The sequence below is a fragment of the Strix uralensis genome, chromosome 11 (genome assembly GCF_047716275.1).
Source record: "Strix uralensis isolate ZFMK-TIS-50842 chromosome 11, bStrUra1, whole genome shotgun sequence".
Lineage (NCBI taxonomy): Eukaryota > Metazoa > Chordata > Aves > Strigiformes > Strigidae > Strix > Strix uralensis.
This window is the reverse complement of record NC_133982.1, coordinates 4,512,623-4,526,804: the sequence shown is the minus strand read 5'-3', so window position 1 is coordinate 4,526,804 and position 14,182 is coordinate 4,512,623. Positions and strand designations below refer to the sequence as shown.

The following is a 14,182-nucleotide window of genomic DNA, read 5'->3' as shown; positions in this document are numbered from 1 at the left end:
CCGGAGACCCCAGGCTGTACAGGAGGGTGGTGGCAGACAGGCAGATAGCCAGCACCAGCACAGCTTTGCACCGCAGCCTGCCAGCAGCCACACAGGCAGCAGGACGCAGGGCCGTGGCCACAGCCCCTTCCCTCTCACCATGGAGCATCATTTTTGGCTGTAGTACAGCAGTGTCCATGGGGTCCGGTGGTCCTGCACCCTGACTCTGCTCAGGAGAGGCCATGGGGAGAGCCCAGCTGGAGAGAGATAGAGCAGGAGCTTTAGGCTAGGTCCCTCCAAGCTCCCCCTGCCAGCCCATCCCCAGAGCATCCCACACACCAGAGCTAGGGCCAAGGGGCCCTTTGTCAAAACATCTCCAGCAGCACTGAGGAGCTTCTCCAGCTCAGTAAAGTTTGTGCCAAGCCTCAGCATCTCCCAGGAGGAGCCAGGGAGGGTCCTGGTGCAGAGCAGGATCATAACCAGCCTTAGGCTCAGACATGACCTGCCCAAAACAGCCACCCTATCCCAGAAAGCCTCACCAGTGACAACAAAACCTCCCAACCCACCAGCACCCCTTACCTGGCAGCACCCAAGAAGAAGAAAACACCAAGCCCCTACCCCAGCCCTGCACTTTTATCTAATTTCCCAGGGAGGGGGGAGTGGCTCCATTCCAGCTGCTCCCAATTAACACCCATACTCATTTGCACTCCCCCAGGTGAAGCTCCTTCCCTGCTGGAGGGGGCCTAGCTTTCCTCTGCTCCTCATTAATCCTCCAGGCAGGTTGTTCCTCAAACACCACAGATGCTCCTCAAAATGCCCTCTTTGCGGGGAGGGGGTCGTGGCAGTGCTGGGCTCAAGTAATTTAGGCTGGAAAACGTGGTTTGGGGCTCTTGGGACCAGGCAGATTTTGTGTTTCTGAGGTGTAGGGTGTCTTGGGGGTCCCTGTTGAATCAACCTGGGGTGCATCACCCCAGCAGCAGGCAGAAGAGCACTGGGGGACCGGTGCCACCCCTCCCTGCTGCACCCCACAGCTGTCCCACCCAGTTCTGATGCACAGCACCCTCCTTCCAGGCTGTCATCTGGGGGGGTTCAGGACATACTCCTCATGGCTGTTGGGATGTGCTCCCTTACCAACGGGGTGACCCATGGGGCTCCCTGCACTCCGGGGCACCCACGGCAGGTCGGACGCTGCATTCAGCCCTCTGATGCTGGGACAGAGGGACTGGGCACATCACTCATGGCTTGTTGCAGGGAGAAGCAGGCAAGTGCGTTGGATGGGGGGGCCCAGACCTGTGGTTTGGTCTGCCCAGCCAGCCAGGCGATGCTGGGTGCTGATGTGGGACCCCGCCCTGTCCCCAGAAAGGTCCCATCGTGCCCACATTGGCAAGTAGAGACTAAAGCACGGCGTGTTTGGAAACGAGCCAAACCCTTTTAATCAGGCGAGGCACTTCTTAAAATTCATATTCTTACAAAATCTTAAATAAAAGTGAAGGAACTTTCTTCCCTGCAACCTTATATATATATATATAAAAATTACAATATTAACAAACACTGCTTTCTGAATCGCTTTACAATGCTATGCACTGGCATGGCAAGGAAGAGCGAGAACAGCAGCATCCCCCCTTCCCCGTCCCCCACACGGCCAGTACATCCCAGTGGAAAACCAGAAAGGCACCCACAGAAAACATGGCAGCAGCAGTGCTGCCTCCCCAGGCCGGGAAACACACCTTTCAGCTAAAAAAAAGTCTGTGGTAGGGTTTGGGTAGGTTTTTTTTTTTTTTTTTCTCTGTTTTCTTAGTTTAAAATAAATATTTCCTGTAGTGAAATAAAAAATAATAATAATAATCCTCATTTTGTTCCTCCATGCCCTGCATCAGCTGGAAAAACACCTGAGTGTCGAGTTTGTAAGGCCTCTGCTGTGCACCGCCGCTGCGAACCGGGCGAGGGGGAGTCCGTCTGTCCTTGGCTGCTGAGATCCTCCCTGGGATGCCCACCAACCCCTCAGCGCCTGCAGAATGGAAAGGATCTCTCCTTCCAAGGTCTCGCAGCATCACTCCCCTCTCCTGCCCCTCTGGTCACACCAGGGTCACCACACCTCTGTCAAGGTTGTCCCTAAATGTGCATCTCCCACGTTCTCCTTTGGGATGGCTGGGATCTGTGTTGTAAAGTGGTTTGGTTTGCTTTAACGCTCTTTAAGTCTTTCTTGCAGGCTTTTTCAGCTATGATCGGGATGAAACTCTCAGCCCGAACGGCATCGCTCCCACTGCCTTGGTCCGGCACAGTAAACAGGTGAAGCTGTCAGTTTAAATAAAAAAAACAGGTATAAATTACTGTATTTAAAAAAAAAAAATAATCTGAAGGCAGCAGCTCCTTATAAAGGTAAATTCGTAACATTTTTAAAATGTCTTCATTTCAAACAACAAAAAAAAAAATCAGTCCTGTAACTGCACAAGTTGCGATTCCCTTGACTCTTAATGTTGTGTTAAGTCTCTGTAGCACTTTAAAGATTAAAAACTAGGAGGAAGGTACACTGATGGGAACAGTGTGTATAAAGCAGGAGAGGTGAGTTAGAGGAGAGAGGAGGGGACGTGGTAAATCACCCCTGCAGTAGCTGGCCTTTCTCCAAGGCTGGGGACGGTGGTGTGGCCGTTTCCATGCTCCTCTTGCAGGTACAGACACTGCTCCAGCCCTCCAGCTCCACTGGAACTCCAGCCATTCCCTCCCGGTTTGCTGGCTGCAGCCTGGCCAGTCACGGATGGAGGTAGGAGATGCACTAAAAGATGATGAATTAAGAGAGATGCAGCTCCAGCTGCCGCGGGGGGCTCGAGCCATGCCTGTGGGTACACCAGCCGTCCCTGCTCGTAGCCCTGGAGCATCCGTGTGTCCCTGCTGCTGTTCTCCCCCCACCCTGAGCATCATCCTTGGAGGATCCGTGCCGTGCCAGTGGCCTCCAGGCATCCCAGGAGGACCCATCCCCATCCTCGGGTGCAGCTGTCCCGCCGGTGGGAGCCCAGCATCTCCCTGCAGGTCTGCTGGTGACTGCACTGCTGCTGGGAGGGGACCCCGCTCGGGGGATGAGGGGGACCTTCCCTTTCCCATCCTTGCGGGTGGGTGGTTCGGCTGTTGCCCTTGACACATTCCTCAGTGCCTCCTTTTTCTTCGTGCTATCCATGGCTATCGCTTTGCCATCAGCTTTCAGTGTCTCCACGCCAGGGCTACCTGGGAGAGGAAAGAGTGGTTAGGGACAGCAGGGTCTTCACCTCCCCACCCTGAATAATCCCCCTCAGCCACAGATATCCCCTCCAGCCCAGCCCTGGCAACAGATCCACTTGTGTGCTCCTCCCCAGCCAGCCCAAGCTCCCCGTCATCATGGCAAATACACACAAATACACCTTCACAAAAATACATACAAATCCTATAAATACATATAAACCACATACAAGAAGAGTCACCTACTTGGAGGGATGCTGGTCAGCCTGCGAGCTTGAACCTGTAAGAAATAAAGTTGTTGGCAATGGCCTCAAGCAGCAGCAAAAGGGTGTCCGGACAGGGAGGGGCGGTGGGACTGTCACCGGTGGGATGGGACAGCCGTGGGTGGCAGGTCTGGCATGTGGCATGAACGCTGCCCCACTGCCAGCGTGTTCCTGAGCCACCCGGCCCCGCTGCCCTTGGAGGGGGAGAGGTGGCCTGGAGGTGACAGTCTCCATATCCCCGGGACGACTCTTCTCACCCAGGCAGGCAGGGACAACCCCCTGGCTCCACCACCACCCTCCAGCTCAAGTTTTCTCCCACCACAACTGACGGAGAAAAGCCAAATATTCTGCTGTGCAGAACTCTTGGTAGAACAAGCATGCTGAGGGACCATGCCAGCGATGGATGCTGCCACCAAAGAGCAGGATCTGGGAAGCAGATGCAGCTGGAGCTTCCCTGGAAGTGTCCCAGGGACCCACTGGTGTCACCAGTCCTTCCACGGGAGATGCCGGGCTACCTACCGAGCTGCTGCTTGATGGAGTTGTGCCAGTGGAGGTTCAGCAGGTCTGGGTAGATGTCAGGGAGCTGCTTGAGCGCCAGGAGCTTCAGCATGCGTGAGCTGCAGCTCTTCAGCTCCAGGTCCCTCAAGTGCCTCTCCTCTGAGAGCGTGGTGGGGCGCAGCTCCACCTTGTGCTCCTGCAGCACTTGGTCAACGGAGACCCCAGGGAGCTTGGGAAAGAGCTTCTCCTTCACCACGTGGATGGGGATGAAGACGGCCCCTGCCCGGACAACGTGGGGGAAAGGACACTTTCGAGCGAACATGAAGGTCTCCAGCTGAGAGAGCAGGTTGGTGAGGAGAGCGGCCACGTCCTGGAAAGCCAGCCAGATCTCCTTGCCTTTGGTGGGCTTCTGAGGTTCGGGGATCCTGGAGCCATTCTTGGGCTTGGGCGGGGATTTGGGCATCTCTCCGAGCTCCTCCGCCGGCTCTGCCTTCTTCAACCACTCCTGCAGGAGCTCTGGGGAGGACCTGGACACCGAGCAGGAAATAACATCGCAGAGCCAGGAGTGCAGGGTGGTGAAATACTGGCCGGCGGAGGTCTGCGGGCCGGGGACCTCGAACGGCCCGGGCAGAGAGACGCTCTCCTCTCCCAGCACGCCGGGAGCTTCGGGCAGCGGGGGCTGCTGCGGGTCCGGGCGAGCCCCCTGCAGAGCGGAGGTGCTGGGCTGGGGGCCGGGCTGCGGGACCGGGGGGCTGCTGGCCGGCGGGGAGGTGGGGGGGGTCCGTGGCAGCGGCGGCATGGGGATGCTGCTGGAGGGGGCTGGTGGCGGCGGGCTGGGCTGGGGGGCGCAGGGGCTGCCGGGCTGCTGGGGGGGCATGGTGCTGGGCGGGAGGGAGCGCAGGATCTTGTATTTTTTGAACATGAAGGTGGCTGAGCTCTGGAAGTGGCTCTTGTCCCCAGAGCCCACCTCGAGCAGCAAGGGCAGCGCCTGGGGCTTGGCCCCCTCTCCCACCCCCACCTTCTCCCCTGGACCTTCTTTCTCCTCCACGTCCTCCCTCTCTGGTGTCCCCTCTGCACAGCCGATGGGTCCCCGGGTCTCCCCAGCTTTCACCAGTCTCTTCTTCAAGCTGAGGTCCAGCACCATGTCCTCGGGGGCCGGATCCCCACTCCCCACCCCACCAGGGTTGCCGTCCTGAGACCCTGGCTCTTGGGGCACAAGCTTTGGCTTTTTGGGGACCCTTCTGTAACAGCTTTCCCCTTGGCTCTGGACTGCAGTGCTGCCCATCTTCAGCGCCTGGCCGGCCGCTGTCCCCACTGGCAGCAGGCTGGACGTCGTCAAGACATCTCCGAGAGCAGCGGTCTCCTGGCTGCCCCCCATGTTTTGGGGTGGGGTGTCCCCTCGCAGATGCTCCCTGCAGAAGGGGACCTGGGCTGGGCCCTCGGTCCCCTCCAGGTAGTCTCGGTAAGGTGCCAGGCTGAAGACATTGTTGATCACTGGCATGGGTGGGGAGGAAGAAGAAACCTCGCCGTTCCTCAGGTCTTTCAGCCTCTCCGTGGGGGAGGCAGATGGAGAAGAGGGGATGAGCTCCTTCGCTTCTTCCTTGGCCTTGCAGGCATCTCCCTTCCCTACGATAATGGGAGCCAGTGGTCCCCCACGGGGGGTCTCCTGGGGGGCTGGGCTGGCCCTTCTCCTCCCTGGGTACGGGGGCTCCTGCTCCCCATGGCTGGGTTTCTCCCAGCCCCCTTCTCCTTTGGGAAACATCTGTGCGAGCCCACCGGAGCCCCCAGGCACCTTCTCTGGGGCGCAGACAGGTTGGAAAGCACTGTTGTGTCTCGCCATCGCTTGCCGCCGGGGACTTTCTGCCTGGTGCTGCTCGTAGCCCAGCTTCGTGCCAGCAAAGGAGCTGCCAAATACGGCCGGGTCGCCGGGGCTGAAGGCAAAGCCGGGGCTTGGCAAGTAGCCGGCTCGCCACGGCGGCTCAGCATCCCTCGGCAGTGCTGCCGACTTGGCAGGCGGTGATGCCACCGCGCTGGCGCCGGCTGCCCTCGGCACGTAGGAGTCCAAGGGGCTGGGAAAGTAGCTCCTTGGTGCTTGGGGCTTAAGATAAGAGCCTGGAAAAGGCTCCTCGCTGCCCGCAAAGCCGAAGCCTTTGTAGGCGCTGGGCAGGGTGCTGGGCTGCGCGTCCATGGTGGGAGCCGGGGGGTGGTAGAGGAGGGCAGCTTTATGGAGGGACAGCGGGTAGTGGGTGTGTGGGTAGCACACTGTCGGCCTCTCCCGGTATGCCGGGCTGGTGGCGGGCGGCTGGAGCTTGGGCCAGGGGTCCGGGCTGAGGTTGGGGACCTCAGGCACCTTCCTCTGGCTGTGGGCAGCAGGGCAGCTGGCTTCCAGGAAGGGGGTGCCAGGGGGGCCCCTGTATTTCTCAAAGGTGGTGTAGTAGGGGGAGAAGGTGATGGGGGAGCCCACCTTCTCCTTGGTGGGCAGCACCAGGCTGGGGTGCAGCGGCGGGAGGCTGGGGTCGGCGTGGGGACCCTTCTTGTGCAGCCCGGTGCTGCCATGCGGCTCGCCAGGGTGGAGAGGGTGGCTGGTGGGGGTGGCGGCAGGCAGAGCCCAGTCTGCATCCCCCGGTCTCCGCTGCAGGCTCTCAGCCCGGGGTCCCAGTGGCAGAGCCATCCTGGGGTCCACGAAGCACGCAGGAGCTCTGTACACCGGCTTGGGGACAGCCAGGGGGGCCGCCTTGTTCACCGCCACCGGCTTCTTCACCGGGAAGGGGTGTCCCGGAGCCGGTGGCAGGCTGGTCCACTTCTCCCTCGCCATCAGCAGCTCTCGCATCAGGCTGTCCTTGCCCTTTTCGGTGCCCAGGGGCTGCAGCCCAGTCCCCAGGCTCTCGGGTCGGTAGAGCAGGCAGCTCGCCAGCGGCCCCTCCGCCGGCACGGGCTGGCTGCCGGCACCGGTGCCGTAGTGCGGGTAGGCAGCCGCCGGGCTCCAGCGCGCCAGGGGCTGCTCGGGGCCATCGGAGCTTTGCAGCGGGCAGGCAAAGTAGGAGCCCTTGTAGTTGAAATGGTTTTCAGAGCCGGGGTTGGGCACAGGGATGGATTTGCAGAGGCTGGCAGGGAAGCCAGCAGCGGGCTCCGTCTCCAGCCGAGGTAGCTTGTTGAAAATCACGGGGTCCAAAGACTCCAAGTGCCGTTTCGAGGCCATTTATACGTTGCTGCTGGTGTCCTGACCAGGGCATGCAATGGGAGAGGTGAGCTGGCCTTCCTGAATGGGAGAGAGAGAGAAAATAAATCAGCGGCAAAGCAAGTCCCCATGGCAAGCACTCAGCCCGCGGTGGGATGGCACGGGGTGACTGGGTCCACCAAGAGCTCCCCAGAAGTCACCTTGCCCACACGCTGGCTGGAGAAAGCATGTTGGTTTTCACGTGTAGCTTTTCCTCATTGCTGCAGTTTAACCCCAGCTGGCAGCTAAGCACCACACAGCCACTCACTCACTTCTCCCTCCCGCCCCAGTGGGATGGGGAGGAGAGTTGGAAAAAAAATCGGAAAAAACTTGTGGGTTAAGAACAGTTTAATAATTGAAATAAAATAAAATTTAATAATAATAGTTGTAATGAAAAGTAAGCTAACAAAAAGAGAGAGAAAAGAAACTCAAGAAAGACAAGTGATGCACAATGCCCCCCACCCGCTGACCGATGCCCAGCCAGGCCCCAAGCAGCGATTCCCCCCTCGGCCAACTCCCCCCAGTTTATACACTGAGCACAACGTCCTGTGGTCTGGATTAGCCCTTTGGCTAGTTGGGGTCAGCTGTCCTGGCCATGCTCACTCCCAGCCTCTTGTGCACCTCCTCGCTGGCAGAGCACAGGAAACTGAAAAACCCTTGACTGATGATAAGCACTACTTAGCAACAATTAAAACCTCAGTGTGTTAACATTAATCTCATACTAAATCTAAAACACAGCATTGTACCAGCTACTGGAAGAAAATTAACTCTATCCCAGCCAAAACCAGGACACATTCATTTGTGGTGCTCAACATCATACTGGAAGGCTAAAGGAGAGGAGAGGAGCTGTGGAAAGCCCTGCTCACAGTCAGCCTCCGCCAAGGGCAACAGGGACTTGCTTCCTTTCTCCCATCCTCCTGGCAGCTGGCAGAGATCCTTAAAAAACCCCCAACCCACCCCAATTGAGAAGCAACATTTGATGCTCAGCATGGAAGCCAGGGATCCGGTCAGGCACTCCCCTCCCTCGGTGCTGGCCGGGGCAGCACTGCATGAGCCAGGGTGGGAGCCCGAAGCTGGCGGGGGGTGGGGGATCCTGGTAGGCTGGCTGAGCATTTCTCCCTCCGTCTCCTTGGAAAAGCCCTGAAAAAGCTCTCGCCGCTTTGGTTTCGGAGCCTCAATGAGCGTCTGTTGCAGGCAGCAGGGAGCAAAGCTGGGTCAGCTCAGGTGAAGAGCCAGCAGACTATGGCGAGGCACAAACACAGAGTGCCCACAATTCCCTCCCCTCAGCTTCACCTTTCAAGTTAATTTGAGGTTTCTCCCCCAGCACAGCAGTCGGCAGCTCAGGGGGACCCTCTCCCATATAGGCTCTTCTGATTTGGGGCTGCTGCTGCGGTGGGGCCCGGGTGCTGGCCCGCAGTGTCAGGCAGTGCAAGCCAGCAGGTGGAGCTGGCAGACCATTCCAGCAGCACCCAGACTTGCCGGGCAGCACCCGCAAGTATCCTCCCAGTATCTCCTAGCATCACCCAGCATCCCCCCAGTACTGCCCAGCATCTCCTGAGCATCGCACTGAGACATCTGAGCATCGCTTCAGCCCCAAGAACATCACTGGACCTGCACCCAGCATCCCCCGGCATCACCTGAGCATCGCGTACATCACCCAAGCAAGTCCAAGACCTGCCTGAGCATTGCTGGACCGTGGCTCAGCATCCTCCCAGCATGGGCAAACATCACCCAGCATCCTCCCAGCATGGGCAAATATCACCCAGCATCCTCCCAGCATGGGCAAACATCACCCAGCATCCTCCCAGCATGGGCAAATATCACCCAGCATCCTCCCAGCATGGGCAAATATCACCCAAGCCCACAGAAGGACTGCAGTAGGATGTCATGTCTGTTCTTCACCCCACTGTGTTTTTTTTTCTTTTTGTGGCAAAAGTTAGCAGAGAAGCAAAGAAGGAAATGGAGGAAGAGAGCGTGGAGATAAGGTGAAAGCCTTGTCCACAGAAGGGGAAATGGAGCAGATAACTGGGGGGACTTGTGAGGGCAGATAAGGGACCTGAGGTGGTGGCTCCGCTCTGCAGCGCGGCTGGAGTCCAGAGCCAAGCCGCACACAGCCCGCTCTGGCAAACCACACACGACGCCCTGCCAGCTCTCCCTGCCGTGCAGGCAGAGCCCTGCCAGACCACTTACAGGCAGAAGCAAGGATCACAGGTCCACCGGCCACCCCGCCATGAGCACAGGCGCCCCTGCCCAGCAGCAGCTCGGGGGGGACTGGGGAACAGCCCCATGTAGACCTGCTTCTCCCCAACTCCAGCTCAAACCCAGCGTTTCTCCCCAAAACAGCTGCTCTGGTACAATCAAGCAGGCAGCACCCCTCTGCCGTTCATTCAGGTTGGGTTTCTTTTCCAAACTTCAACAATTTCTTGCTTTCCAGGGAGAATGCTGCTTCCTCAGACTCCTCTGAAAACCTCTTTGGAGGGTCGGTGCTCCCCTGCAGTGGAGAAGGAAGCTCATCTCCCTCCTTGCACCCTCAGAAGCAGCTCCCCAAAGATAAGGGGTCGTGGAGCGACCGCATCATTTCCAACAGCTTTATCCTCAGGAGACTCATGGTAATCTCCAAGACATCCAGTACCAATTACATTTCCTATCACTTAGATCCAGGGAAAATGCTCCCCTCAAATTGAGAAAGATTGAAGAAAACCCCCAAAAACCCCAAACCCCTGCTTTCCACACAAGACCCTGGCCCAAGGCAGGGGTCACCCTGTCCAGTCCCTCCTTGCCCTGGCCCGGCAGCGTTGTTGCAGGCTCCTCCATCACCACAGGCTGGCTGAGATGTTCTGGGGCCCGTGCCCAGGAGGACAAGTGGCTGCATGCCCCCCCCTCCCACCCCAAAACAAGCCACGGGCTTTCCTTACACCCTGACAGGGAGGGTGTGAAGCAGGAGGGGGCTCAGCCGGGTGGGCAGGGGGTCCCAAACTGGGTTATTTTCCTTTCCAGCCGATCGCTCTCCCCACCCACCAGCAGCCTGAGAGGGATCTCTGGGGAGGGTGGTGTTTAAATCTGTCTCCCTGGGAGATGCTGCATGGGAGGGAGATGCAGGCGTGGGATCCCTTCCACACAGTGACGGTGCTCGGGGTGGACAAGCTGGGACAGAAATCTTGTGATTTCTGACATTTCCCTGCTGCTTCTTTCCCTTTCCCTGAAACTCACCAGTGCACAAAACCCTCGGCATTGGGGATGTTGTACAACCGGCCCTGACGTCACCGTGGGACGGGGTTACGCCGCTGGGCACATGGGCTGTGCCGACGCAATCGTCCCATTTCCAAATCGCCTGCAACTGCAGCAGCGGAGACCCCTCTTCTGCAGGGGAGGAACCGCGTAACCCCGTTACAAGGAGACCTTTCCCCTCGGGAACACCCCAACCCCTTCCCACCGATTCAGTGGGAAAGCGGGTGGCCGGCTCCAACTTCCAGCCTTGCTGGAGGGATGCAGAACAGAGCAAGCCCATCCCACGGTGGCAGCCAGAGCCAGGCGCGGGGATTCTCCGATGTCTGATAGGGTCTGAGCTCATTAATCTCATTAGGGTGAGAGCACTAATGGGCTCCCTCTTTCTATGAAATACACTGGGGCTTTGCCCCAGCCAGCGCCGTCCCTACACCTGTGCCATTTCAGACCTAAGAAAACAGCCCTGCTCTTGCTGTCACCATCAGCCCTTCCCCTCCGGGACTATCCCCTTGCAGCCGGCGTGGTGATGCCCTCCTTCCCTTTCCCCCAGCCTCAGCAGAGCTGCCAGGGCCGGGGTCCGTGGGGAGGAGAGAGGCACGTGGGAATCGGGGCTGGGGGGGAAGCCCGGGCCAACACTAACACATGCGGCCAGCGCTCGTGATACCAAAACCTCACAGCTGGGGAAAGCAGTGGGTGGATTACACACCACGGATTTATTCCTCTTTTTTTTTTTTTTTTTAAATTTTTTTTTTCCCCTCCTTCTTCTTTGCAGGGGTTTTTCCCAGAAGGGGCTGTTTGGCCGGGAGGGAGAAAAGTAAAACCAAATGAAAAGGAGCACGTGCCACCCCACTGCGTGCAGGCGAAACCTCCCCGATAAGCGCTCACGGGCCACAGCCAGCTTTATCTGCCGCCTTTTGGATGTCAAAAGGGCACGGGAGGGCTCCTTGGCCTGCCGAGGCTGCCGGGGATGGCTCAGACGTCTCCTTTTGCTCCGACGGCTCCGAACAAGCACGGCCGTGTCTGTTATCGCCGGGGCAGTCGGGCGCAGCACACGGCTCCCCGGCATTTCCTCCGCGGGCTGCGATGCCCTAACGCGGCAGTAATAAGCGGGAGCCTCTCATCGGGGCCTCCCGCCTCCTCCATCGCCACGTGATGCGGAGAAACAGCCGCCAACTTCCAGCCAGCCCACAGGAATCTAGAAATAAACCCCCAAATCTCCTAAACCTGCTGGCGTTGGGCATCCCCAGCCGTCCGGCAGCCCCCTCTCAGACACCGCCCCGGGGTCCCGCGGCGGAGGGGGCTTTCCCCGTGTCACCCCAAAGAGGGTGGACTTGTCCCCCAGTAAGAAGGCGGTTTCCTGTCCGGCTGCAATACCGGTTTCACAATCGCAGGGACTTTGGGTCCCTGCCGAGGAGGTCACCTTTCCCATCTCTCCGGTGGGTTTGGATGAGATCGCTGGCAAGGCTCCCCCCGTTGAGATCATTTGGGGGAGCAAACAAGAGGCCTCGGCGGTCCCAGCTCTCTCATTTCCTACCTTATTATCCCTTTTCCAAAAAGTTCGCAGCTCCCGAGCTTCTCCCAGGCAGGCAAAAGCCCAGCCGGAGCTTTGACTCGGACCAAGCCAGCTGCTTTCTAAGGCAGTATCCTCACCGAACACACACCGCAAGCCATTGCGTGTACTGCAAATTAGCTTGCTATTCCTGAAAAAAACCCAGCAGTATTCACTTTTGTAAAAAAAAAACCCAACTTAATGAAGCACGCAGCAGCCACCAGAAGGGCAGAGCAACTGCCTCCAGAATGACATCCGAATATTTAGGGGATTAAAACCTGTCCGATACGCGGGCACAAACGCCTCGACCCATCCGTGTCAGGTCCGGGTTGGACCCCCCCCGCTCGCAGAGCCCGGCCTGGCAGCACCGCCCGCTCCTGCCCCGCCGCCCTCCGTCCTTCTGTCCCTCCGCACACCCACAGCCTCGGCGTTTGTGCTCCCGCGACCCCCCCGGGCAGCCCCCGGGGGGGTCCGTCCTGGCAGGGAGCCGCCGGGCGCCTTTGCCCCCGGTACCCACCGCGCATCCCCCGCATGAACTAAAGTGCCCCTAAACGGGTGAAGCCGCTGGAACGGGAGCCCCCAGCCCATTATCCCCCGCATCGCAGGAAGCGTTAATGCGGGGGGAAGCCCCCCCCCCCGCAGCGCATCCCCCCGGCCGGGAGCGCCCCCCCCAGCTGCCGCTCCCCGTCCCCCCGGCTGCCGCACCGGCACGTCCCCGGTGTCCTCCCCCAAGGCCACCGCGCAGCGGGGACCGAATCCGGCCCCGCACTCACCTGCGGCGGCGACGCGGTGCCTCCCCCCGGAGCATCGCTACGGGGCCGGGCGGGGGGCTCGGCGGCGGGGGGGGGGCGCCTGCTGCCGCTGCCCCGCTCGGCCGGCAGCCTGCATTGTGCGGAGGAAGTGGGAGGAGGAGGAGGAGGAGGAGGAGGAGGAGAAGGAGGAGGGCTGGGTGTGCGTGTGGGCCGGCCGGAGGAGGGGACGGGCCGGGCCGGGCCGGGCCAGCCCAGCCCAGCCCGCCACATGTGCGCTGAGCTGGTCGGGGCTCTGCCCCGCTCTGCCCGGCGCGCTGCGAGCGGGGACTCTCGGTGCAGGGTAAACCCCTCCCCCGTTACGGGGAACCCCCGCAGAGGGAAACCCCCGTTATAGAAGGGTCCTCGTTGCAGCAAGCCCCCCGTTATGGCGGAGTAGCCGTATGGGGAGCCTACACTGGGGGGAAGCCACCATTAAGGGGACACCCCCCCCCCCGTAGGGAGCCCCCATTAGGGAGGAGCCCCCCTTGCAGGCAGTCCCCATCAGGCAGGGCCCCCCATTAAGCGGAGCCCCCGTTGCAGGCAGTCTCTGCATTGCGGGGAGCCCCTGTTAAAGAGGACCCCCCGTTACAGGGTGACCCCCTTGCAGAGGACCCCCGGCGCAGGGGTGCCCCCCCAGCGCGGGCCCGCCATCCGCACACAAGCGCTGCCCCATCTCGGCTGCAGGGACAGAGGGAAGCTGAGGGATCCGCTGAGGCTCTGGGGTGGGCTGGGGGTGGTTTCTCAGCCCCCCCTCACGGTCACCTCCAGCCCCAAAGGAAAGAGTCTCCTCCTGGATTTAACACCCCCGCCCCGGCACAAAGGGTCGAGCCCCAAGTCTAATGCCGTATTGACATTTAGCGTTTATCCAAGGAGTAGTGTCTGAAGAGGTCCACGCAAACATTCCCCAACTAATAATTAACCCTCACAAAAGGCCCGTAAACACGATTAACCCAGTGACACGGATGCTCTGAGATTAAGTGAGTTGCCCAAGGCCACAGAATGAAGCTGTGGCAGAGGCTCAGCTCCCACCAGGAGAGAGACATAAAGATTTCTAAGTGAGAAATAAAGATTTCTACTTTTCAAATGGTCTTTTCTTCCAATATAGTTGCTCCTTACGCAGCATGGAGGTGCCTCAAAACGCCATCATCTGAGCGTGGCTTTACTGGAAACCAAAACCTCCAAGCATCTTCAGATGACAGGAGAAAGGGGAGGGAAATGGTTCCCTTGCAGATTTCCCGAGAGAATGAGCTTTACATTTACTAAATATAAAGGCAACACAATGATTATGGATGGGGAGCGGGCTATATGGATTATTTCAGCAAGGGATCTACTCCAGCCCCAGCTCACCGAGATGTATGAAGCCGCTCACACTCTTTGGCCCCAGTTCAGCCCAGGGCTTAGGAATGTGCCTAATTATTAATACAGGTGATTAAGGACCTTATTAAACAAA

General features: G+C 59.2%; 1 protein-coding gene across 2 annotated transcripts; it reads right to left on the bottom strand.

Annotated features, from left to right (window-relative positions):
- Positions 1 to 1,388: 1,388 nt before the first annotated feature.
- On the bottom strand, positions 1,389 to 12,797 carry C11H15orf39 (chromosome 11 C15orf39 homolog). 2 transcript variants are annotated; one of them, XM_074880647.1, is made up of 4 exons: positions 12,715 to 12,797; positions 3,972 to 7,209; positions 3,436 to 3,469; positions 1,389 to 3,198 (listed from the first exon to the last, which is right to left on the bottom strand). In XM_074880647.1, exons 2-4 carry the CDS (start codon positions 7,147 to 7,149, stop codon positions 3,195 to 3,197), a joined length of 3,216 nt encoding a protein of 1,071 aa, XP_074736748.1. In that variant the 5' UTR covers positions 7,150 to 7,209; positions 12,715 to 12,797; the 3' UTR covers positions 1,389 to 3,194. The 2 variants fall into 2 exon arrangements, with proteins under 2 accessions (XP_074736748.1, XP_074736749.1); XM_074880648.1 differs by lacking the exon at positions 12,715 to 12,797 and adding an exon at positions 7,329 to 7,883.
- Positions 12,798 to 14,182: the final 1,385 nt, after the last annotated feature.

Excerpts from the sequence above, each read along its gene's own strand:
- C11H15orf39 (XM_074880647.1), bottom strand. The coding sequence starts at position 7,149 with ATGGCCTCGAAACGGCACTTGGAGTCTTTGGACCCCGTGATTTTCAAC. Across the intron at positions 3,470-3,971 it reads CTCCATCAAGCAGCAGCTCG|GTTCAAGCTCGCAGGCTGAC; the intron begins GTAGGTAGCCCG and ends TATTTCTTACAG.